This window comes from Brachyistius frenatus, unplaced genomic scaffold (genome assembly GCF_029030835.1).
Source record: "Brachyistius frenatus isolate BFR_SWC_R1_liver_20210118 unplaced genomic scaffold, ASM2903083v1 Contig_10, whole genome shotgun sequence".
Taxonomy (NCBI): domain Eukaryota; kingdom Metazoa; phylum Chordata; class Actinopteri; family Embiotocidae; genus Brachyistius; species Brachyistius frenatus.
Window position 1 is genome coordinate 1,667,462 of NW_027210609.1, and position 26,114 is coordinate 1,693,575.

Genomic DNA, 26,114 nt, shown 5'->3' on the forward strand with positions numbered 1-26,114 from the left:
GCAGCCTGGAAATATATACATCTATATTAAGAAGATCAAATGCCACAATATAAACAAACATTTATTTGGAATTTCCTTTCTCAGTTTTTTTTTTTTCCTTACCAACATAGTTGATACAAAACTTGTACTGGAGGCTGCATACAAGGACTGAAACATTTGACTATGCATTTATAATTCAGCTCTGGTCTTTTATATTACAGAGAGCAGATTTATTTAGTGAGTATGTGATCAGATTAGCTTTACAACAATAACATGGGCGTCTTTCTGCATTTCAGCCTGCTCTCTTTCCAGATTTCTTTACATGTATCTGCCTGATTTGTCATTGAAAGATAATTTATCAATTACATTTTATACATTTCCACTAAAAACACATTTGTTATAGTCTTTGAGGGATTCAGTACACAGAAACATGGCATAGGAAAGGCCCCTCTGTGCTTGTTTCTCTGGGACGAGGTGTTAGTGGGTCTTGAGAAATGAGGGCGAAGGTGAGGGACCTTAGACGCAAGGAGAACTTCTGTCCGCCTCTAGCTGTCCTGCATAGCCTCTCCACTCCCCTTAATAAGGCGCTTGTGTCCCCTTTTTCCTGCAGGGCCCCGGGGCTTAGCAAAGGCCTGTTTGTGGGCGTGCTGCTTGGGATGGACCTCATCATACAGAAATTCGTCTGTCAGTTCATCTCCATTATCGATCTCCAACTGTGTACAGATGCAAAAAAACCCATTAATGAATAGATAAATAGGGTAAAAATGCAGGTGGGAAAAAAAAGTGTATTCAGAATTTAGGTTATCCCGCAAAATCCATGAAATCCCACAAATATAAATAATTTTGATATTTCGAAGTGCCAGGAACAAAAAGTTCTGGAGAATTAACACTGAATCCTGTATATATCTATCTCTGTAGGTTTCAAAAGTAGCTCTGTATAAATATATTGGGTCTAAAATAACTTGACTCATCTTTTAAAAAGCACACCGCATGTTGAAAATAGACCTGACACGACCTCAGTATCCTTAATTGTAGCCATGACCCTGCATGAAACTCAGTTATCTAATGTTCTGTCCTGCCATCACCCCATCTATCCATCTGTTACCTTTTTAGCAATTTCCAAATGGTAATCTTTCTCCACTTCCTCCAGGAGCCGACTCTTGCAGCTGGAATACAGCATCCGCTCCTTAATGCTGCAGCTGTATCCTGGCATGGAGTATATGAACACTGTAGACAGGGAATAATTGTAAAGATTATAAAATCATATTTAAGAGATACCAAGATTATATTTGGGTGACTGAATGATTAATGGGGGGGAAAAAAACATTAAAAAAATTAACTTTCTGGCTTGAAGTTATACGAAGGAAAACTGACTATGCAAAAACTGTTGGGCAGCAGTGATTTAAATATTCTGAAATGGTCCCATCAGTGTCTGTAATTCAGTTGCACAGATGTGAAAACAATAGGATTATCACAGTACAAGGATCAGTATCATACCAACAGATTCCAGGTAGTCTCCTTCGTGGGAGTGTTTGTAAAGGAAGAAGTGGTATCTGGGAGTGTCTTTGGGAACTCTGCGGGGTAAATCTCGAGTTTCTGTCGGGTTAGAGTGGACCAGCTCAATCGTCTCTTTCTCTACATCCAGCCTCTGAAACACAATGAATAAGCAGATGCCTATTATATCAACACTCCAGATGAAAACTGCTCCTGTTGTTGGGGTTTAGGTCAACTTTATAGCCTGAGGCTGGACCAATGTCACTGTCATGGTTTCAAGAGACTGTAAGTTGAAATCAAGTCATAGGCTCACCAGCTGAATATAGTTGATGCATTTCTGGGCCAGCTGCAGCAGGGCTCTTTTTGCTGTCTCCTGTAGGGGAAAAGCGAGGCCCTGAAGTGTCTGGTGCTTGCTCTCCACGTTGATCTCTGTCTTCACCTGCAGGGGGCAGCAAGCAGACATGTATCTATTGTCTGTCTTTTCAAGTCTCTACAGGAAAATCCAAAAAGTGTTTAATGGGGTAATATAAGTTTTTATTTTCCTGTATTGTAGATATTAAAAACTGATCACTTATTACAACCAATAAATGAAGGTTCTCTCTGTGTCCGGAACTGTTACTGAATTCATATTGAAAACACACACAAACAATCATTATTTATCAACATACCTGTTTCACCCGGCCCTGAAAAGGCAATCACAACAAACAGTTACATTTCAAATTGTACAAGTTATATGGAAGACACAAGCAGACTTGGGCACGTGTTAAAAAAAAAAAGAGAAAAGAACTAGCTCACATACAAAGCTATGTGCAATGATGTCAGCCCTGCTGAGGGCAAGCTGACCTCTTACCTCTGAGATTTTGATCTTTTGGAGCTCCTGCTCAGCTAATGTGAGGGGTGCAGGACCTGAGCAGGATGACACATGATGCTGGTAGCCCAACAAACAGATGTCCTCCTAGTGTTGCAAGCACAACAAGAGGCCCTTTTACGATAGGCACGGGACAAATGCTACTGAGGCATGTCCTCTCAGCAGAACAGAGTTTTGTCATTGTAAAGTGTGTAGTGAATTTAAATGGTTTTCACCTCAGCTGTGCCAAAGATCTCATATTTCACGTGGCCACCACCAAACTCTTTCTTCACTGTGGCCCGGGTGGCAGCATACAGCATCTTGTGTTTCACCTGCAACCGTCACAGAGGAAAATGTATGTAAATATCTAGCTGCTGGATGAAACCAGCCGCAAATGATTAATATCAGTGGTATCAGGCCTCAGTCATGAAATCGCGACCCAAATTTTCACGTTTCTAGAATCTAAATTGAACTGTACACATGAAATGAAAAGGTAGGTTTCTAAACCTGCTTACAACGCTCGGATGAGAACTGCCTTCTACTGTGATGATGCGGTGGTCAATTCTGTCATGACAACAGAAAATGACGACCGCATAAGCGCTGCCTCACGGGAAACCTATGTTGTTCAAAATATAAGTGCAGCATCAGAAATTCTGTCGACTTCAAAACAATTGACCTTCTTTTTTTTTTTTGGCGTCTGCGTTTTATGCAGCGGTCTGCTGGGGCTGGGCAGGTACAGAGAGGGACAGGAGGAGAGTAAACAAGCTGGTCAAAAGGGCCGGCTCTGTCCTGGGCAGTCCTCTGGACTCCGTAGAGGAGGTGGGTGAGAGGAGGATGTTAGCCAAGCTGACATCGATCATGGACAACACGTCTCACCCCTTCCATAGAGCGGCAGACTGCTGCACCCTCAGTGTAGGAAGGAGCATAAAATAATGTTGCACTGGTCATCTTATAACACAGCACCTGTCACTTTACATTCATCATTCCAAACTGTATTTATTTATATTTTTGTATTTGTTTTTGTGTGTATAGTCTGTGTGTGTGTGTGTGTGTGTGTGTGTGTGTGTGTGTGTGTGTGTGTGTGTGTGTGTGTGTGTGTGTGTGTGTGTGTGTGTGTGTGTGTGTGTGTGTGTGTGTGTATTTTTTATTTATTGCTCTTATTTTTTTCTAAAATAATACTTTTTTTATCTACCTTATTTCCTATATCTCATAAGTATTTGTAAATTTGTTCATATTGTGTGCACTATTTTTTTGGTCTTCTCTGTGCTGATGCGTAAATTTCCCCACTGTGGGATTAATAAAGTCAGATCTAAATCTAAATCTGCTCAGAACTGGAAGATCTCAGTACAGTTTTGTTTACAACCAGAAGAACTCATTGACCTTAATACACACTGATCCTTTGGAGGTCCTGCTGGTACTCTAAGATTTCACAGGTTATGTTTACATACATGTGGCTTTGATGCTGTTTTTCTGTTTACATTTTACCTGTTGAATGTTTGAAGGCCAAAATGTAATTAACAATGTGATGGATTTTTAAAAAATTCCTGAATTAAAAGTCAGGATACTGCAGCATCATATTTTTTTTTTTATCAGATTCCCATGACTCTATTGAAATGCAATACTAAATAGTTGGAATACCTGAAAATGTAGAAATTTAAAGCCAGTGTGCTTTTGTGACTCTGGTATGTGGAGCAGAATAAAAAATAAGTGGCATGTCTTACTGGAGACTGGTCAGGAGACCACGAGATGAAGATCCACTCATAGCCTAGTGCATTCTGGGAGTCGAGGCGGTACAGGATGTAGCAGGGCTCCTGTTCGTCCAGGAGGGGAAGCAGGAAGTGATCATAGTCCTGGTCCCAGCTCTGCTGCGGCTCTCTGTAAGCCCCCAGCACCAGCTGCTCTGAAAAGCAGACCACCATTCATCACGTACCTCCCAACCATATAATACGCTGTACATTCCCACTTACAATATGAGTCAGATAACCCTGGCATCCATGGACAGTCAGCCATGATCAGGCAATAATAGTTTACTTAAACAATAATTGTAATTTGATTATTATCAGCAATTGAACTTGTTCTTCTGTAGAACTTGTGGCTGGTTACTTATTCAATATCCTTTAGAATGAATGCAATTTACCTCTCAGGCATTTATTTACTTTGGTCTTTAAGTAATTACACAAACTATCTAGGTAGGTAGGTAGGTATTTACTTTATTAATCCCCGAGGGGAATTTTGTTTTTTTGTAGGTAGGTATTTACTACATTTATCTAGCATGAAAGAAAAACTGCAACAAAACAGAAGAGTAGGAAATGGTTCAATTTCTAAGTCCAAAAATATCTCCATCTTGTTTTTTTTGAAAAATTCAGAATTTATTTATTATTAATGTTTCTTGCAACATGCAGACATGTTGATTTTTCATACTATCACTCTGATTTATTTAATGTTTACTGCAAATAATGTGGACACTGAAGAAATCATTTCTTTCTGACGTTTGGCACGACCTGCACCACTTGGACTCTTATCAAGTCCAGTTCTGTATAAACAACTATAGTCTAAACACATGTGGTGACATACAAACACAAACTCGGAGCTTGGTCTATGTTGTCAAGAAAAGAAGATATAGTGTTATCAACCGTCACCCCTTTATATTTTGGCCAGCTACAGTTGGAACTAACTGATAATTCATTACTAGTATTTAGTCAATTAAAAGATTCGTTTTTTTGGCCTATAAAATGTTGGAAAATAGTAAAAACTGCTCAACATTTTTCCCTGCAGTCTTTCCTAAGCAGTGACATGTTCAAATTTCAGACAGCTTATAGTGTTGTAACAGAGAAAAGCAGCAAATCGTCACAGTTGGGAACAAGAGAAAGTTTAGGCTTTGTCATCAAAATATTTGCTGAATAACATTTAAAGTCACTTTTCTGAAGTCAGTCGAGAACTGTGGCGAAAGAAACAGAAGCCTCCTGTGTTAAAAAAAAAAAAAAAATACTGCTGGATTCATTTTGGGTTAAATCTCTCTGTGGCACTGACACCAAACACTGATGAAACCCACAGAAAACATCACACAAAACTAAAGTCTGATGTCCTTGTGGGGTGCATGGGGGATTTCCTGACCGTCTCTTGGGCAATGTTGCTATTTTGAGCCGCAACACATTCGAGCTCTGCACACATAGTTTCCATCAGCCATTCTCTGCCGTCTGTATAGGCCCACGTTCATATAAAACTGTATGTCCAGGACCCACTCGAGGTGCTGTGCGTTGTCTTTTCTTCCGCAGGTTTAAAACTAAATGGTATCATGAGACTCTCATTTGGGTGAGAGGAAGTGGTGCACCGATGCCAGCAGTGATGAATTCTATTTGAATGATCCGTTTCCTCTTTTGACACTGGAGCAAACATGAGCGTCTGGGCAGCAGCTACGGACAGCAGCCCGCGACCATGTCAAGTCACATGTCGCTCCAAATAGCCAAGTGACGCCACACAGAGATCAAAGTGCTTTAGTAAGGAAGTAAAAACCGACCAGACACCGTTCAGCAAGCTCGCCCGTGTTGACATTAATACTCCAAAGGTTAATATGATAGGGCAGTGCACAAAGATAGGGTACCAAAAAGTCCCAGAAAGCATCTGCCCTGAATCATATAACCAAAACAAGATGTAAACACCACGTGAACATTTTAGTCCACTTCCATTTATCAGCTACCTAGAAACACATGGCCTCACTGATCCTTTTTTCACAAGCTCCTCAGCTGACACTGAATGACTGCTCTCACACAACAGCTGCTACAATCCTCTTTTCTTACGTCACACAAAAGGTCTGTAGCAATTCCAGACTTGTTCCTGTGCTCTTGACCCCTTACTACACATTCATGTCCACTTGTATCTCCTCCTCACTAACTGTACAGCTTTTTAGTGAGCAGTTGAGCTGAAGACAGTTTAGGGTGCTGCCATTACATCGAGTCAGAGGTAAACACCAGTTGTTGTTGTTTTTTTTAATGGAAAATAAACCCTCTTTCTTTGAAAAGGCCAGAAGGTCATTTAAAAACATTTACTACTGATATGAAAGTATTTCCAAAATTCTTAACAATCTCAATGAACAAATATTATGTTTTGAGGGCTTTCTTTAAAATAAACTCTCCAAGGTTGAGCAGTTCCCAATTTATCTCAACACAAAGGAGATAACCTGTGATTAGTCGTCACAAGTAGACGTTGTTCAGTTAATGCCTTGAACAATTAGTCAATTAATCAATAGCCCAGCTTTTTTGTTTGCTAAATAATCCCTTGTTTTAGTTTCTCTGCTCGTGTTTAGAAAATATTAAGCTGCAATATCCCATTAAACACTTCCTGGAGTTTCCTTTAAGGACTTGGAAAGACAGGGTTTAGACTGAAAACAAGATATTCAGGCTTCAGGATAGTATGATTGACATTTTTTTAAATTTTCATCTATTATATACACTACTCAGTAATGAAAAAAGTTTGATCCCTAGTTTAATTTAAAAGAGTCAAGTTATTTACATATCAAGAACTTATTTTCCCAAATGACTCGAGTGACAATTTGTATTTTAACAAACTGGACAGTTCCCTAAAAGCTTTTGTAAAATGTTTTTTTCCCCCCCTCAGTTGTGCCAGACTTACACAACGTCAAGTTATCATCTATCAACCCTCCGAGAGACAACTCATGTTTGACAGCTCCACTCTACAACGTCCTGGGTCACTCACCGTCATGGATGCGCACCTGGATGAGGCGCACCCCTCCACCTCTTGCCCTGGCCAGGAACTGCCTCAGCTCCGGTGTCACCACTAGTGCGAGGAACATGGCGGGTCAGCGGCGTCTTCCTCCCACCAGGGGCTGTAGCAGGGGTGTCGACAGACGGAGGAGAAGCGGTGGACAGAGATGGAGCTCCACAGCACCAGGCCAAATATTCAGTCTAGTCAATAAATACTAAAGTCCAAAAGTACGACGTCAAAATGTCCTTTACTTCAGATAGTGACTACAAGCAGCGTGCTGACCGCTGAAGAGGAGGATCACTAAGTGTGTCTGGACTCACTGGTAGTGTGTGTGACAGTGAGCGACGGGACATTGCTCAAGTAACTGGGACGGTATCATGTGCACACAGAGAGGGAACCTGATCACTTCTCCCAAATTTAGCTACCAGTGACTGTCCAGGCCTGTGAGAAGCCCACCACACATCAGGGCCGCCACTAGAGCAGGAGAGCATGATCTGCAAACATAATGACTAAACTTCTGTGTTAAAATTACCAATGTGATGCTACTGCCACAAGCAAATTTATTTACCATGTTTTGTTTGAGTGAAATACAAAAATTCAGCAGATTATGGATGACAAATTAAAAAAAAACTTGGTGGTAAAAAAAAACACAAGCAGGGACTTAATCTAAAAATGAACCAAATTAGATCAAACGGAGCAAATTGCTTTGGAATGTGCATTCAACTATTTCAACTTGAAACTTCCTCTCCTCGCCACATGACGGCTATGATTGTCAACAGATTGTGAAAGGTGTTTTTGCCATTTTAAAATGCAGGCCACTCCTACAGCATTTTCCCAATCCGATAAACACATTTCAAAACTGATGAAGTGGGGTTAAAAATAGCCCATATTCGAATCATACGTTTGTACAATTACATTAAACCTGAAAGTCAACATCACTAAATCAAACTTAAAATGAACATATTATAATTTGCTCTAATATATCAAAGTGCATTGGGACAAAATTTACTCATTTCAGAGGGGTTTTAATTTTTATATTCATTCAAAACAATTAGCTGTTAACTAAACAATTAGCTAAACATTATAATCCTTTTGAAGGGAGGATTTATTGCTGGACTGGTTGTATTACACTTAATGCTTCACCTGAAAATGGTTTTTAATGTTGTGGCTGATTGTGTATATATACACTGGTTAAATCAGAAAACTATTTCATGGACTACAACTCTGTAGTAAAAATCTAACGCATGTAATTAATCCAATCAACTCAATAATAAATTCAAAATGCACATCTTACAAAGAAACAGTTTAATGTTAAATAGAAATATAAAAAAAACCCAACAATAGACAGGTAAACTATTTCTGCTAACTTCATATTTACAAATCATTTTTCACTCTTCCTGTGAGATCCACACAGAGCTCTCTCTGTGCTGAACCCTGCTGGTCACTCTGCTACAACATCAGTCATCGATGGTGGGGAGCCAGAATGCCTGAAAGATTAAATACAAACAAATATTTTGGGTCAAATTTCAGTCACTATGTACACGTGTTGTACTTGAATACGTGCATGTGTATGCAGTCCCATATTTTTCTCAAATAAGTGGATTTAATTCTTCGTTTGTGACTAACCCATTTTTATTTTTTTTTCCATTACATCCAGCTGAGTTCCATCCTGTTAACTTTCACACAGCTTTGTTTTTTTGTTTTTAATTTTTACTGATGTGATGTCTGGAAAAATTCACCGAGCACACGTCTCTCTCGTGTCATGTTGTAACCCTCACACTCTGACATAGTGTACTGTTATTTCAGGCGTGTGCTGTTTTGAGGATGGAGGGAAGAGCAGCACAGTAACAAAACAATGTAATGATGCAAACAGAGGTAGTGACGTCACACTGCATTTGTCTTATTGGTACTAAATTCTCCACGGACAATTGAGATCGGCAGTCTTTTAAGGATCCACTCACCATGTTGGAGCAGGCACTTGCAAACGTCATGAACTTGGGGTTGAACTGCAGGCAGGTGATCGGGCCCGTGTGCTTCCCGTCTAGTAACGCCACCTTCATTCCGCTTTCTGCGTTCCACACGTGGATCTTTCCGTCTTCGGAGCCTGAAATAAATGAACAAACGTTTGATAAAAAAACATAATATGCAGTGCTACATGACGAGCCCTGGCTGGCCTTCTGTCATCAGTGAGCTCAGAAACGGTGCATCTTCAGATGCAAAATATTTGCTCTGTAATATCACTCCAGTTTAAGAGTAGATTTTTACATACTTCCTGTCATTTGTGGCTTCAGTAAAATTCTAAATCAACCATTTTTAATGTTTGTCATAAAAGTACTAATTAAAGCTTTGTTCCTCACATGAAATAATGTGGAAGGCATTGCCAAAATTAAGCAACAACAAGGGAAATCTTAACTTACCAATCATAACAAACTGAGAATCCGGCGTGAATGACGCCTCCAGTGTTACACCTTTACTGTTATTGTAGCCCTGTGGGACAATAAACAGCAGCGTCAATGAGCAGTTATTCTGTGAAAATATAATCTGTAACAGCGAGCAACATGATATAAAATGAACATTAATAGTCCCTTAGATGTTGGGAACCATGTCTACATTACATTAAATCATCTATGACTTTCAATTCTGCTGGATTTAAAAGACTTGACTATGACCAGGTCTTCATGTATTTTGTCATTTTCTTTAACATGATACATATTTTCCACACTTTGTGCATGGTAATGACTTGTCTCTTACCCCAAAAGAATGTAGCACAGCACCCTTAAAAGCATCCAAGATGCGAAGGGCTCCGCCATTAGTGGAAAGAAGAATGAGTTTGCCGTCATTACTAAACTTGAGGCCCGTCCACTCGCATGTTCGATCATACTGAAGCTTGAAGGTTGCAAAGGGACCCTATTGACGAGACAGAACATGACTATTTTGTCAAGTTATTTACAGTCATCACGAATTTGCCTAATATACCAAGTCTCACACACACAAACACGTCTTACCTTGTCAAACGACCTCAGATCATAAAGTTTAACCATCTCTGAATTTATTCCGGCAGCAAAAATGAGACCCTCTGGATCAAAGGAACACACTGGCTTCCCCTGCAGGTGCATCAGGCCCTTAAATTTAACAAATGACAAGAGAAGGTCAGTTATCAGTTAACAGACCTCTATATCAATATTATAGTATAAATTAGATACAGGTGCAACACCAATGAGAGCTCACCACACTACAAGGAAAAGTACACTAACCTGGCAGTTTGGTGACCGCAAATCCCACAATCTGATCGTTTTATCTAATGAGCCAGAAATAAACGTGTCATCCACAGGAGACATGGAAAGAGACGTCACTCTGCTCGCACACAAAAAAAAAAAAAAATCAAAGAAAGAAAGAGTCAGGGGAGAGCAACTTCCAAGAAGACAACAAAATCAAATCAAAATACACAGACAAACCAGCATGTATCCAGTTCTCACCTTTTGTTATGCCCAGGAAAGTAGCGGATGTATTTGTTGTCATGGAGGGACAGGTACCGGATCGTATCTTGTAGACAAAGAGCGACATCATTAAACCCGAGAAGAACATTAACCGTGGCCAACAGCAGCAAAACAAAAGCAAGTATTCCCATGAGAAGAGGTTTACGAGCAGGTCTGATGAGTGGACTCAACCGTGGGCAAGGCAGTCACTTGTACAGTTAGCTCCTGTATGGGGCAGAATCACAGACCCTCAAACTGTACAAACAACTACCTCAGACCACAGCTAGTAATGTGACTCCAGTGATGCAGCAGTCGTCCACATTTGTATGGCACCCTGTCAACGTCAAACCGCTGGAAAATATCTCTACAGATCAACCAGCAAAACATACGATACTGCTAGAATAAAATTGCTGAGACAAGATCATATCTGGAAACTTAATCTAATATTTCAACAAAAACCTAAATGCCGCCCTCTTCTGCATTTGTCTGAATGTATGAAACGGCTCTAGCTGAGTGAAATGCACAATAAATACCTGTCCTCGTTTGCTACTATACTCCCATTACTCAGTCAGGAACACAAGTTATCATATCATTAATGACATTAATGCACAAAATACATTATCTATGATATTTGATCCTGTAATAAATGGTTCATTCTGCCAACATATTTTTTTGTACACAAACTTATTCTTGCAACATAAACCAATAAAAACTACTAACGAGTATTTTACGCATCAACATACCATCGATTTTGTTGGAACTGTAGACCACTGTGTTTGCAGCATGCGTGTACCTGATCAGATCCACTCCATACTTTTTGCTGTAAAGAGTCCTCTTGGGTCTGCCATGAGTCAAAATTACATGAGAAAGAAAAAAACAACAACATTAGGTATAAGCTTTCCAATCAGATGTTATCAATCTGTTGTGACAAATATCGAGATGTTGTCACCAATTTTAGGTCATTCATATAAGAGCTGACATTTTATGACCAGCCTGGGTTACTAAAGCCAGTAAATTGATCATTTACAACACATTAAGGCAGAGCTACAATTTGCAATTTAAAAAAATAAAATAAAAAAAATAAAAATTAATCACTGGACACTTTGATTGGGTTGAAAATTCATTCCATATGATTTCACAATTGACACATACACAGTCTGCTATCTTAGAGAACCAAAAGTATAAGAAAATACTCTCATTTAGGAAGCTTGAATCAGATTTATATATATATATATATATTAAAAATGGCTGAAAACGGTTAATCGATTATCAACGTGGTCGGTGATTCATTTCCAGTCGATCAGTTATTGGCTGTAGCTCTGTTCTGCACCATTTATTAATCCAACCTAAATGCTCTTAATGCCGTCAGGTTGGTTCAGTAGAAGTTAGTGGGAGTCCTGTTTATTCAATGGTTTCAAACAACTCGAGCATTTTTTTTTTTTTTTTTTAAGAGCAAGGACAACTTCGAGCGACATTAGTGGATTATTATTCACCAGCACGTAGCCTAAGATAATAATAATAATAAAAAAAAAGCGGATAAAATTGATGTTTTGCAGGCAGACTTCAAATTGCAGGCAACAGGGTAATTTCAGGTATTTCAAATCCGGACCAAGTCGCTGCAGAGCAATAGCGCAGTGCACTAGGCCTCGCTAAACTTAGCATAGCGAGCAGCTAACGCCAAAAAAAAACAAAAAAAACCCAATAGGGGAGTAAAACAAGAAGTCGCTCTTACTTTCCCTCCTGGCAGTCGTACAAAACTAACGAGTCGTCGTCGCTACTGGAAATAATCGTTTCTCCATTCGAGCTGAAGTCGAAGCAATTGATTTTGTCTGAGTTTTCTCGGAACACTTTAGCGACCCTGAAGCTCCGCAGCACATTGTCCGTCAGCTTCATGGTGGCCCGTCTGCGGCGCTGAGGGGAGGCAAGGCCCTCGCTGTACTTTAAAAAAAACAACCCCCCCAAAAAAAAAACGATTTACAGATCTCACGTTTAGCGATACGATCCACGAAATTGCTAACGGGTTTGTTTGTTTTGTCCTTTTTTTTTTTTTTTTTTTTTTTTACATATATAGATGTATAAATATTTTTTTTTTTTAAAAAAGAAGTAGAGTTCAAAAACAGCGAAGAAATCCCGCCTGTGGTACTTTTTTTTTTTTTTTTTTTTTTTTTTAGCCCGGCAGTGAAGGAGGGAGGGAAAAGCAAACGCGTTCTCGACGTAGTGACGCGCACATTGATCGTCGGACATGCGCGTTGGCCGGAAATCACGAGACATGGCAGATACTAATTATCGCGATATTTGCACCTTATACCATAAACAGAAGCGCCGATATTTTAACAGCAACGTCCTGCTCTCCAAGGCAGGTTAAGAAAAAAAATAATAATAATAATACGATTTTTTTTTTTTTTGTTCTTCCCAGTCACATTTTTTCTCGTGCATTTACTTGATCGAGTCTGTCTTAAATTGTCCGAGGGGAAAACGCGTGTCTGCTTCCTCCCGAGTCCACCAGCACTTTCTGACACATTGAACAGCGTGTCATCAGCCTATTGTTTTCTTTCAGCTTGTAGGTATTGCTGCAGGCAGCAAAATGGACACAGGAGGACCAGTGAAGGAAAAGGTAATAGCAGCAGGGTTTTCCTCACAGAGAGGAAGGTCAGAGGAATGAACTAACTTTTTGGTTTGGTTTTGTTGAATGTCATGAAGCGTTTCTAGGCTGGCATCGTTTCGGTCAATGTTTCATAATTATAAACACCTGTTTGAAGTAACAGCATGATGTGATGTAATGTGTAAGTAAAAATTCATAAAGTTTTTGGTTTCGTTTTTTCTTAAACATAGCTAAAACAATATGTCTATTAAACTTTTTGTGGCTGCAGGAGTTCCGGGTATATGTAACTTTATAGCCTATTATAATAGCTACCAGGCTTTTCCTTGTTTTCTGTTCAGGTAACAGAGGTTGGGCAGTTATTTGACTAAAAACTATCATTTCCATGTCATTTTTGACTATTATCATTCCAATAGGCTCTTATTATTTAAAAAGGCATCATCTGTCATAACAATAATAACCATCAAACATTGGTAAAATGGAGCTTATAGTAAAGCAATAGTGGCTTTGGTGCTCTGAAAAAAAAAAAAAAAAATACTGGAATATCCATGTAATACATTATCCGGAGGATCAATTTAGAAATAACAGATAATGTCACCAGAGGTTTCTGGCTCATTTAGTAGGTGCGGTACCTGACAAATCAATGTTATCAAAATTATTGGTGCAAAAATCAGGTAAAAGTTTATAATCTGCTTTTAAGACTTATCTGACATGTTTACCAGTCATGAAAAGAATCTCTACTGTCATAAACAAAATGAGCATTTGCAGTATCTTTACATGCCTCTTTAACATGTTTGGCTTTCATATGGAGCATAAAGCTTTTGGCTGTGTACCTTTTTCATTATGCTGCAGCCTAAATGGCTCCAAAATCTGTCTGATATCGCGCTTATGAACTTCACTTTGTTCAATCAGAACTAAAGAACTAAATCAGCTGGGTGGTCAGCGCTTTCATATGGCCTGTGATCCTTTTAAGTCAATCATTAGACACAGAGTACACAGCTCCAGTCGGTGTCTGCTCCGATTTTTGCAAAACTGCCTCACTGCTGAGCTGGAGCACACACATACCAGGCTTCCACAGGAATACACAGCCTTTATATACCTTGTTCAAGCTTCACAGGTAGGCAGCCTCATAAGTGTTCGGAGAGCAGTTATGAGGACTCAACATGGAAAATGTATTAACTTACTCAGGATGATAAAGGCAATTATGTTGGTGAGATTTGAGTTGACATAATCACACCGAAAGTAGGTAGAGATCTGAATACTTTCTTTACACCCTTCAAAAGTAAACCAACAGTTATGCATGAAGAAATGCGTTTGTAGTAGGTGTACAGCACCACCCACTAGTTTATTCCTGAAGTCTTCATATTTAACCAGACAAGCTACTAATCAGTGCAATGACTGAACACCATAAATGCTGTAATATGGTGAATTTGAGTCCACACTGCCTTGCAGAATGGTTCTTTTGAGTTGGTTTAGTGTGTACCATAATGAGGTTACCTTCTGATTTCTCTATATTTGCTGGAAGTGATCTTGAACCAACAAATACTTGTGAATGACTGTAGAATATCTGACCTTTTTCTTTTCTGTAATGTGGCTGTTCTGTATGTGGGGTCTTTTTTAAACTAACTTGGTTTTATGCTCACTGTTTTTGTTCAGACCCAGTGAACTGTCGATGGCCCGTGTTCTTTCTCTGTTCCGGCCTCTGCCTTTTCTGGTCCTAGCGGGCAGGAGAAAACCTACGTTGTGCAAAATGTCAATGGACTCAAGGGCACGTGAAGTGTTTGTAGCGGCAGTGGAAGCTGTGCAGCCAGACACGGTGGTCCGGCAGAGTATCGAGCGCAAGGAGGACTCAGTCACCATAGACGGTCACAAATTCACACTCAAACACAACCTTCATCTGGTGGGCTTTGGAAAAGCTGTGCTGGGAATGGCTGCTGAGGCAGAGAAGATTATGGGTGATCATTTAGTAAGAGGAGTCATAAGTGTACCTTGTGGGATTCAGCAGACATTACAGCAGCATGGGAAAGGGTGCGCAAATTCCTTTCCATTCCTTCAGATGTAAATGACTGAAAATAAGATTATCAATAATATAATTTCTTACTTCCAACGCAGCCATCTGTTGTTAAAAGAAAAGAGCCGCATCAAAGTCATGGAGGGAGCGAAACACAACTTGCCTGACGCTGATGCCCAGAAAGCAGCTGAGGTGATCAAGCAGTTAACCAGTGAGCTAACAGAGAAAGATGTGCTACTTGTACTAATTTCAGGTAAGAATTTCACTTTTTCGGTATTCTTACAAAAAAAAAAAAAAATCCTACCTTAATCTTTAACACAATGTGGTTCGTCTTTGTCTAGGTGGAGGCTCTGCACTGTTACCTGCACCCATTCCACCAATCTCGTTGCAAGACAAACTAGATGTTACCCGCAAACTTGCAGCTGCCGGTGCCACTATTCAAGAGCTGAACACTGTACGTCGCGCACTTTCTTTTTTAAAGGGTGGAGGGCTCGCACATCATGCTCACCCTGCACAGGTAATGGACTATTTCTTTTTTCAAACAGCTTTTTATGGAAGTGAAGTCATTCCAGCTTTGTACTTTGAATATCACTCGTCTAATCACTTCTTCACAGGTGTTTGCACTGATACTGTCCGATGTGATCGGGGACCCACTTGACTTGATAGCTAGCGGCCCCACAGTGAGGAGTGAGGTGTGGCCTGAGGAAATTTTGTCCATCCTTGAACGTTACAAGCTGCTGGACTCTCTACCGGCATCTGTAAAGGATGTCCTTGGGAGACCAGGTCCCTGGTGGAAAGAGACTACGGACGAATCTGATACATCAGGAAACGTGCACAACGTTGTGATTGGCTCTAACAGCCTCGCCCTTAAATGTGCAGGTCGCCGGGCTCGAGAGCTAGGTTTCCGACCGGTTGTGCTTTCACCTGGAGTGTGTGGCGATGTAAAGTCTGTCTCCAGACTTTACGGCCTGTTGGCCCACTTTGCCTGTTCTCAAGAGGAACCTCCTCCTGAGATTGCCGCTGAGTTGCTGAGGCTGGGGCCTGAGGTGGGTGTGGAGAGCTGGGACCTCTGCCGTACCATGCAGGTCTTGGATGAAGGGCGTACAGAGGGATGGGGAGCCACGTGTCTGTTAGCTGGAGGTGAGCCTACTGTGGAGCTAACAGGCAAGGGTCGAGGTGGTCGAAACCAGGAGCTGGCTCTGAGAGTGGGACTGGAGCTGAAAGGCCTGGAGCTGCCACCTAAAGGTCCTGTCTTCCTGAGTGGTGGCACTGATGGCCAGGATGGACCCACTGAGGCAGCGGGGGCCATTACTGATAGTAGGCTGTATGACGAGGCACAAGCACAGGGGCTGAACATCGACAACTTCCTTACCAACAATGATTCCTACACTTTTTTTTCTCATCTTTCTGCTGGACAACGCTTACTTGTACCTGGCCTCACCTGCACAAATGTAATGGATGTGCACATGCTACTTATTCCAGCAATTCCCATTAACATATGTTAATCCCAAAACACACCAAATAAAATTATTAATTGAATCTGATTTTTTTTTTTTTAAACCTTTACATGATTACTTTGTAGAGTAACTGCTTTTTTAAATTTTTCGCACACATTTTTGTCCCATACCTTTAATGAAAAGGTGTTTCAGTAGTGCCATTAATGTCAAACAACCATAACTTAGAATGGCATCTGTTTTGTTATAATCATACCTTTTTTCATTAATGCTGATAATCTTTTGTTAATCAACACCAAATACAGCTGTAGTAATGAGAGACATCTATGACATCACTATTTTCAAGTACAATATACAAATTTAATATCAAGTTATTTGCACAGTTGTATAATCTTCCAGCTTTGCTGCTGGTCTCTTCAGCAGAATCAGTTCATCTGACTAGTACTATGTACATCATTAAACATTTCTGTTCAATTTTCAACTCCTTCAAATCACAGATTGGTCCTTGGTCCCTTACCCTAACTGGTACCTCGTTACAAATTTATTCATGTATTTGTTCATATAATTTAGAGTTGAAATGCCACAACATGTTGTGTCATAGTAAATGCGGTGAATATGATTGCGAATAATAATGTTGTGACATATATTTGTATTTAGTTTTGATACATTTGTAAACATGTGTTTCCATTCAGGTGCAGGAGTTTAATTTAAATCAACTTAAAAAAAAGGCACAGGAAAAATCAAAAGGGATGGAAGCTTTTGACAGAAAATGTATCTCCCATTAAAAGTATGCAATGCTTCTTACACTTGAGGATGTAAGAAATGAACTGCCTTTTATGCATCGGTCTTCCAAAGGACCAGCACTTTATTCTGGAAATGGTAGTGATAAAAATAACCCTCTCCACCGCAAAGACATCCACGGCAGTCACCGTCATCACTCACTTACTCCTGCTGATGCAATTCAGTCTTACATTAAAAAATATGTCTACATGATCCTGTTTCAAATCAATTTATTTTCTTTTGTATGGTGGAAGAATGGAAAATTTTAGTCCTGTTATCAGATAACTGCTGTTCCAAATGACATACTTCCCTTAGTACACTAACAAAAAGTGTTCTTCCTGGTGTGGTGCAGGAATTTTGTTTTAAACTGTACACTGGCATTCTGGACTTATCGAAAATAACTGCAGCATCTGAATGGATCACCCACCGAAATATCTGCAGCTTTCATTATTTTACCCCAAAATTAACGTGTTTCCGTGCCCTCTGTTTAAACACACTCAATAAACACAATGATGGCTTCTGTCCAGCAGCAGTAGTGGAAGAGAAACACTTTTGTATGGTGTTAATGAGTAGTGACGACTTCCTCAGACGCCTTAATTTGAGAATTCTTTACGTCGGTGATCCTGCCCCTTCCCCTACATAGCCAAGATGGCGACCGCTCAGGGTGAGAAGTGTCCAGCGTTTCACACTTGTTTGGACCTTTTTGAGTGCATCATTCACTTACTTGTAGCTCACTGCACGTTTCTATTCTTGACAGTATGAATGCACATATGCAATCAGAATAGTGAGTGTTAGTAACGCTGCACATGTTTTCTTAAAGCCTGCCCAATTCAAACCTATAAATATTTCCCACATTTGTTCTGAATCCACTGGACCATGAAGCCAAATGGAATAATTCAGCTTTTTATGCAGAAGGTTCTGCTCAGTGATCAATGTTGACTGGCCAAAATAAATATTTCCTAAACTCTTTAGAGTTAAGTAAACATCAATGTAACACTGTTGATTTGTATATGAAGTGATAATGTTTCTTTGAGTGACTGGCAGAAGGTGAAGCCATCTTGAGACCATCTTCAAAGCAATGACGACAATAATTTACTCAGAAAATTTTAGTGTAAATTCAATATCTGGCAGGTCCAAACGGTCCAGCCTTCACTTGGACAATGTCCAAAGGTCAAGGTCCTGTTAATCCCGATGAGTCTTCAGAGGTTCTCCTTTACTTTCCCTACAGGAATAGACAACAGAATGTAATTTTTAACAAAGCGATACAAAATTGCAAACCTAACATCATTCAAGTATGATCAGTGGAGGAGGACTTTCACATCTTTTAAAAGTACTAATGGCACAAAGTGAAAATACTCCACTGCAACTAAAAGTTGTGCATTCAAAATTATTATCATTATTAAGCACTGTCAGCAAAAGTGACTTCCAAAGAAAATGCAGAAAATGGTCACTGTCTGTGTTTTACAATTATATATTCAATTTTTTGACTTACTATTACTACTGCTGCAGTATTGTCTGTAGTATTTGACTGCTGTAGCTATAATAATTTGTCCTAATTTGGACTACTTTATATACTTTTGGTTAGTTTAATGACATTAAATGTGTAACATTCTATAAGATCATCACACGTTCATAGTCTCGCTGTCCAAGTATCTCTGAGTCAACAGGTCAAGAAAAACAGCCCCTTTTTTCAGCTTTGTGACAAAGTAATGCATCTTTCAGCTAATACAAGAGACAGTTAGTCAGTTATTCAACAGTTTTATTTATCTTAAAACAATGAAAACATTCTTAGCCCATAGAGGAACACTTTTCAGTTTAAAGGGGAAAAAGTCTCCTTCAAAAATCACCAAATTTGAAGATGCTGGAAATTAGTGTGGCAGCTTCAGCTCAGACAACATGTACCACTATGGTTATGAACATAACCACTTAACAACAACAACAACAACAACAACAACAACAGGCTCTAAGGAACTGAAATCCAGCCTCTGCCTTAATCGTAACTTAATCCAGACGGTAGCTTTTTGAGCACCAGACAGTGTGAGGTGATTAAAAACTACGCCATAGAAGCCACGTGACAACACGATCAAACACCTACCATCCACTCAGGTGAGGAGCTGCGTCAGGTGTGCCTCCGTTCTGTCCCGTCCCTGGACATCAACAAGACAACAGATTAAGGTAACGTTGCTTCGGCAAGCCACGTGTCACCGTAAAGACGAAGAGAACTCACCTTGTCGATAATACATATCGTTCACTGTATTGCCGTAGACTTTCCACGCGAAGTGTATTGCGATAAGACTAAAAATCAGCCAGCTGAGTAGGATTTTAAATATGGAGACTCTCATATCGTTGGCGAGCCAGTCGTTCACAAATTCGGAGAGAAAAGACAGGCAGCTGTCGGCGATGCGGGACAGAAATTCGAAATCCCACGGTTCTTCCATAGTGTCCGGTTACACAGTCAATGCCGCACGAATTGGTTGAGCCGTCTGGCCGTTGGGTAATTGAAAAGCCATCACTTTGGTTTGGTGGCGTAAGATATTCTGTGCGCCATTTCTACTGTTGCGATGTTTACGTGGGGAAGATCGAGGAACCGGAAATAACGTAAGTTACGTAGCCTACTGACATCATCACGTGTAGCGTCTCCAAACGCACCGAAACAGTTACATTTTTTTTGGCCTTAACTAGACTTTTACGCACCCTTTATGACAAATTATATGAACTGCTACTGCCAGCACAGAGGAGTAGTCCAGCTCGCAGCCCCTTTAATGAACTCTGCGTGCCCTGTGCAAGTCGGACAGTACTTTCTTGTACCTGTTATCCAGTAGCGGACTCCCATCTTTTGAGAGCATTTTCGTGACGGTACCGGTATCTTCTGTACGACCCTAATGGTAAAATGCTTTGTCCGTTTAAAATCCCCGCACGTCCACACTCGGCTCCATCTCTATGCTGCACTCGCTACCGCGGACAGTTGCAGTAAGGTGCGGATGGCGGTGTAGAAATATAGGATTTAAACGTTGGTTTAGTCCCGCAAGCAATATTTGATCACCCCTCCCCCCCCCCCCCTGACATGCATTATACTTATGTTGTATGACGGTATCATCGGCACACAATATATTGTTCCGCTGGATACGAGGTATAACCACTTTCAGTTCATTCTCCCTAATATTCTGCTATAAGACGGTCACTATTACGTCATTATACGCACAGGGCACAAATGGGGCTGCCTCTCGAAGCAACGACACATGTCAAAATGTTTTCTCTGAAAAGGCAGTTGACTGTCACTATTTTATAGTTTTGTTAAAGAGAGTCTTTCAATATATTGTAATCACTAAAACACTGTCGTTGTTTTTTAATTTTTTTTTTAAATTTTTTATTTCGGTTACCCTGTTATAAGTTACGGTATTATTTTACGCAGTGCCGGTGTGGTGCGTCGGGATGGGGATGGGGGGGCACTGGGTTGTTCCACAGAGGATTTTGATTGGCCAGCTAAACTTGTCATCAAGAGATTCCGGATGTTGGCTTGTGGCTAGAGGAACATTTGTTTTCTGCTTCTCATTCCGGACAGCTCGTTTGCTACGAGGCTCTTATCGAAAGTTAATGTAGCAAATTAAATATTCAACACAACGTTTCGAAGGCACACACAAAAAAAACAACAACCAAAAACGTAAGTGTTCGTCTTTTATCTGTCTTAATTGTAGATAACCGCGATTGACTCCGTGACAACTGTTAAGCCGAGGCCACGAAATTGATCTGTGCGTCGCTTTTGCTGGGCAGGTGGTGTTAGCCGTGCAGCTCCAGCCAACCTTTACCGAGTTGCGCAGGAAATCGCTGTCAAACATTTATTGTAACGTAAAGGTGCGCTTTTTCTCCGCGGTGTGCACGTCGGCGAACATGACAGCGTGAACCGTTTCGGCAACTGCACTAAACAAACCTCGGCTGCCCTTGATCCGGGCGATCGGCTGGAGGGTACTTTAGTGTCTGCGTCCATCCAAACTGTTGTTCATCTGTAGATTTTCACGAGACGGGAAGCTGCGAACCGGACTCACAATGTGTAGCGTCTGTTTGGTATGTTGGGAGTTGGAGCTCTCCTCAGTAATCATGTGACCCTGACCGCTGCTCCGGCATTGAGTGCTTTCTATTCATAAGAGACTTGACACGCGTGGTTTATCAACGTTCAGCTACAACCACTTAAATGCATTGGTTATACAGCTTGTTTGTTGTGATTTGTTATATTTCCAGTGACTGGGATGATATCATGGAGACGGACAGTCATCCAGAAGGAGAGGCACAGGAGGTGAAGATTTGCGATTCCCTGTCTGAGAGCAATCCAGCCGGTAAACAAACGATGTCATGTTTCATTTAAAGCTTTTAATTGTAGTCTTCGTGTTTCAAATTTGACATCATTTTTTTTTTTTTTTTTTTTTGGTGGTCTTTTTAGCTGACACCTTGGCGACTTCTCTCTCGCTGTTGGGGAACCACATGTTTCCCGATCCGGTGGAGAGAAACGACAACGGAGACGAGGCTGCGAACTCGCACCTTACAGACGTTGCAGCGGAAGAACACCGTGCGGATGCAGAGCCCCCTTCCGACCGGGCGACGGAGCCGGAGACCGAGAAGACGGCCAGCTCGGCGTGTCAGAGCAACGGAGCCTCCCAGCCAGCTGACGGAGGGACTGAGGAAGCCGCCGTCGACAATGACCGGAGCGACTCTGGGGAGTTTGTCGTTGCGATGCTGGCCAAGGCCAAGCTGGAGGAACAAGGTATCGGCGTGAAGGGGAGGTCGTCCCCCTTGCTGGAGGCAGGCACCCAGGACTCTCCGGCATTTATTTCTCATCGTGAGGAGGATGTTACAGCCGACAGCTGGCGGCAGCACAGGAAGCACGTTTTTGTGCTAAGTGAAGCCGGCAAACCCATTTATTCCCGATATGGCAGTGAAGAGGCTCTCTCATCTACAATGGGAGTCATGATGGCGCTGGTGTCTTTTGTCCAAAGTGGAGATAATATAATCCGTTCAGTCTATTCAGGTGAGAGCGCAGCCGTTGCAATATTATTATTTATGTCCACTGGGTTCACAGGTTATCTGACTTTAAAAAAAATAAAAAAATTTATATGCATTAATACGAGCAAGTGTAGACAATTTTTCATAGGATTTGGGGACCTAGCTTTCTGGATTTGTGACCATGATAGCTCTGGCTCACTAAGGAGGGAAAGATCATTATATCGTCAAGTCACAAAAGGCACCGCATCTGAGACAAGCTCATGCAGTCCCATTATGTTTTTACATGAACTTTGTACTCAATTGAAATACGTTTTGTTATGAAAATGGCTGTCAAAATTTACATTGATTTTCAAGTCCAGAAATGGCCAGATATTTACGACCAAAGAGCCATGAATCAAAGGCAGCACTTCAAGTAGACATTCATTGTCGCTTCCTGTATAATCTTGAACTTTTCCCCATGTTTTCCCTCCCCTCCATCAGAGGAGCACACCGTGGTGTTCCTCCAGAAAGGGCCCCTGGTGCTGGTGTGCGTCTCCAGCAGTCGTCAGTCTGAGCAGCAGCTGCGCGGAGAGCTCCTCTACGTGTACTATCAGATCATCAGCATGCTCACCCAGGCCAGCATATCCCGTATCTTTGAGCACAAGAAGAACTACGACCTGAGGAGACTCCTCGCCGGCTCCGAAAAGATCCTGGACGGCCTTCTCAACCTGGTGGATTCTGACCCCAGCTTCCTGCTAGCAGCCGTGCACTGCTTGCCTCTCGCTTCCTCTCTTCGGGACTCGCTCAGTCAGATCCTGCAGAAAGCTATCACGCACAATCTTGTTTTCTCCATCCTCATTGCCAAGAATCAGCTGCTAACCATCGTCCAAGAAAAGACCGTCATCGAGGACACGAGGCTGGAGCCGGCTGACGTACACCTCCTGCTTAACCTCATTGGAGCCTCCTCCGCCTTTCAGGCCGGCGAGATCTGGACTCCCATCTGCCTCCCGCTCTTTAATCCCGACTGTTACTTTTATGCATACATTTCCTACCTGGACCCTCCAGAATGCACGGTTTGTTTGCTGCTGCTCTCGACAGAGAAGGAGGCTTTCTACGCTGTAGCTGAGTGCAAGAGGAAGATAGAGGAGGCCATGGTGGCTCAGAACTCCCTGAGCCTCATTGCCAAAGCCCAGTCGTACAGTGTGAGCCAGGTGGGCGTCTCAGACCTCAGACACTTCATGTACAAGCCCTTTGATGTACCAGACAACTACCGCCAGCTCACTCAGTTCACCAGGTGTGTGTGTTTATGTATTGTCATTGTCCGTGCAGCCACAGTAGGGCAATATATGTCTAAACTCGTGGTTTATGTTTAAAAAAAAAAAAAAAAGATAGAGTTTCTCATAGACTTTACTGTATGTAGACAAGTTATCGATATTTGTCTTCCATGGTATCTCTTGTGCTCGTGATAAAACGGTATAAATAATTTTTTTGTATGAGAGTGAATACAAAAACATTAGGAAGTCCTTATTTCTTACCTGACTGAAACAAGGTTCAGGGAGAAATACGGCTGTGCTGTTGTGTTTACAAATGGTCGAGTCCTAATTGATATTGGCTTTAAAGTGAGACGGTTTATAGAGAAAGACATTAGAAATGGTAAGAAGTTCATACCGTCTCCCATTATCGCCTATTATACAAATAAAGAGTCCACCTATATTGATAATGATCTATTAAACTTAATGACTTTTCAGAACAACGTTACAATAATTGTGGAAGCTCCTCCCAATTGTGCGCCTTTGTCCCACCGGTGTAACAAATTAAGTTCAGCGCGGTCGTCCCCTTTGTCTCCGTGCGTCCCGGTGTTGTTGAACTTTGTATGTTTTTTGTTGTTTTCCTTTGTGTGTAGCCCGGAGATGGAAGCCCCGTACAGCAGTGAGGAGGAGAAGATGAGACTGCTGGATCTTTACCGCTACATGCACAGCCGCATCCACAGCACTTCACGACCCCTCAAGCTCATTTACCACGTCGCTGAGAGGGAGACTCTGCTGGCCTGGGTATGAGGGTTGGTTTATGGTTGTGTTCCCCTCGTTGGAGACGATCGACACCACTCTCGCACGTCTGTTCCATATGAAGCCGGAGCCGGGAGGCGGTGCACTCAGCTTAGCGCAGAGCCTGTAAACGGGACAAGAGCTAGTCCAAAGATTTAGCTGAGGGTGGTTTTACAGGGACTATTTCCTGTCATGGCAGAGTGACCATACAAACATAACCTGTTAATTAGTGAGTTTTAAAGAAGCCGGAAGGTGGATTATTTATTTATTTTTTTGCACAGGGCCAGGCTAGCGGTTTACCCACCGCTTCCCGTTTTTGCCGAGGTCGCCAGCTTCATGTTCATTTTGCACGCGTCAGCCTTCCCTGTTAATATGGTCTGGAAACCCTGTTCGCATCAAGGTTTTCCCAGTCACTCTGTACGGTGGACCAATCGGCGACGAGTGGGGATAGTTTGGTGATAATGACATTTGGAATGAAGCATTCGTCTCTAAATGCAGTTCGGGCGATTGCAGCGGCGGTGCAGCTCGATGAAGCGACGCGAGCAGTCGTAGCAAATAGTTGACTTTCAGTAATTGAACAATGCAAAACGATACCAGGCTAATAATTATGCCGTTGTTTCGTGTTCTGACTCGTAATGTCTGTTTGTTTTTTTTCTCCCCTCTCCCCTTCAGGTCACGAGTAAATTTGAGTTGTACACCTGCTTTAGCCCCCTGGTCACAAAGGCCTGCGCCATCACTGCTATCACTAAGCTCCTGAGATGGATTAAAAAGGAGGAGGACCGTCTCTTCATCAGATACCCCCCAAAATATTCAACCACTCCAAACCCCAGCAAGAGCTCTCGAGGTGGCAAATCTGACCAGCAAGACTCTACAGATAATGGCTTCTTGTCTCTTCTATAGGACTCTGTTAGTGCTGCAATGTTGGCTCCGCCTCATTCAACAATAGTTTGTACACTGGCTCCAAGGTATTTTTTTGAACTTTCTTTTGACACTCGTTGGACTTGATAGACATTGACTACTGGAATCAAACACTACATTTTACACTATTTAAAAAAAAAAAAAAGGACTGGTCTCTTCGAAGCTAGTATTATTCCTTTACCTTAACAAGAAAGCATGTCACCGCATCACTGCTTTCGAACAGAAACTGTCAGTGCTAAACAGCATTAGTGCGTTTTAAATTGAACCGTGGTAAAACATAATTGCAATGATATTTAAATGTTTTTATATTGTTTTATTACAACGACGAGAGAAATTTTCCTCAAGGACAGTGAATGTATCGCAGGCGACGGTTCATTCATATGCTACAACTATTTGTTGTCTATTTCTTGCTTCCTTGTAAGTTAATACGGGGAGAAAAATTAACTTAAACTACCTTTTTCAGATTAGGTCAGACATATCGTTTTTATGTCAGCATACAAAGACATCCTGATGTCACAAAACATTAAAAAAAAAAAAAAAAAAAAATTTGGAAGTGCGTTGTGTTTTTTTGGGATCGGCGTAAACTGGAATAACAACAACTGGAACTGCCAGAAGAGGGATGGGCCACCGTGAGTCATTCAGGGCCACCGTGAGTCATTCAGGGCCACCGTGAGTCATTCAGGGCCACGAGTTCAGAAATCGCCCTCTGATGAATCTGATCACTCATCCCTGTGAAAACATGGCGTTGTTTCATTACCCTGTTGATGTTTCTACTCAAGTGAAAACGAGGTTTCAGGTGTAATTTTATGTTACAT

At 41.4% G+C, this 26,114-nt stretch overlaps 5 protein-coding genes across 6 annotated transcripts; 2 read left to right on the plus strand and 3 right to left on the minus strand.

Annotated features, from left to right (window-relative positions):
- Nucleotides 1-43: 43 nt before the first annotated feature.
- On the minus strand, nt 44-7,374 carry twf2 (twinfilin-2). The gene is made up of 9 exons (XM_069690799.1): nt 7,034-7,374; nt 4,042-4,220; nt 2,557-2,652; nt 2,324-2,428; nt 2,142-2,156; nt 1,787-1,912; nt 1,477-1,627; nt 1,085-1,206; nt 44-692 (listed from the first exon to the last, which is right to left on the minus strand). The coding sequence occupies exons 1-9, from the start codon at nt 7,128-7,130 to the stop codon at nt 525-527; spliced, it is 1,059 nt and encodes a 352-aa protein (XP_069546900.1). The 5' UTR covers nt 7,131-7,374; the 3' UTR covers nt 44-524.
- Nucleotides 7,375-8,326: 952 nt separating this feature from the next.
- Nucleotides 8,327-12,671, minus strand: wdr82 (WD repeat domain 82). Its single transcript, XM_069690800.1, has 9 exons — nt 12,251-12,671; nt 11,262-11,359; nt 10,519-10,585; nt 10,297-10,396; nt 10,048-10,164; nt 9,794-9,949; nt 9,460-9,529; nt 9,004-9,146; nt 8,327-8,529 (listed from the first exon to the last, which is right to left on the minus strand). The coding sequence occupies exons 1-9, from the start codon at nt 12,409-12,411 to the stop codon at nt 8,500-8,502; spliced, it is 942 nt and encodes a 313-aa protein (XP_069546901.1). The 5' UTR covers nt 12,412-12,671; the 3' UTR covers nt 8,327-8,499.
- A 182-nt stretch (nt 12,672-12,853) lies between these two features.
- glyctk (glycerate kinase) lies at nt 12,854-17,575 on the plus strand. 2 transcript variants are annotated; one of them, XM_069690802.1, is made up of 5 exons: nt 12,854-13,132; nt 14,774-15,145; nt 15,230-15,381; nt 15,470-15,645; nt 15,743-17,575. In XM_069690802.1, exons 2-5 carry the CDS (start codon nt 14,790-14,792, stop codon nt 16,631-16,633), a joined length of 1,575 nt encoding a protein of 524 aa, XP_069546903.1. In that variant the 5' UTR covers nt 12,854-13,132; nt 14,774-14,789; the 3' UTR covers nt 16,634-17,575. The 2 variants fall into 2 exon arrangements, with proteins under 2 accessions (XP_069546903.1, XP_069546904.1); XM_069690803.1 differs by lacking the exon at nt 12,854-13,132 and adding an exon at nt 14,174-14,234.
- A 380-nt stretch (nt 17,576-17,955) lies between these two features.
- On the minus strand, nt 17,956-20,265 carry tcta (T cell leukemia translocation altered). Its single transcript, XM_069690805.1, has 3 exons — nt 19,590-20,265; nt 19,458-19,509; nt 17,956-18,584 (listed from the first exon to the last, which is right to left on the minus strand). Exons 1-3 carry the CDS (start codon nt 19,798-19,800, stop codon nt 18,545-18,547), a joined length of 303 nt encoding a protein of 100 aa, XP_069546906.1. The 5' UTR covers nt 19,801-20,265; the 3' UTR covers nt 17,956-18,544.
- Nucleotides 19,465-25,845, plus strand: mon1bb (MON1 secretory trafficking family member Bb). The gene is made up of 6 exons (XM_069690801.1): nt 19,465-19,537; nt 21,599-21,693; nt 21,798-22,382; nt 22,838-23,630; nt 24,240-24,387; nt 25,054-25,845. Exons 2-6 carry the CDS (start codon nt 21,615-21,617, stop codon nt 25,279-25,281), a joined length of 1,833 nt encoding a protein of 610 aa, XP_069546902.1. The 5' UTR covers nt 19,465-19,537; nt 21,599-21,614; the 3' UTR covers nt 25,282-25,845.
- Nucleotides 25,846-26,114: the final 269 nt, after the last annotated feature.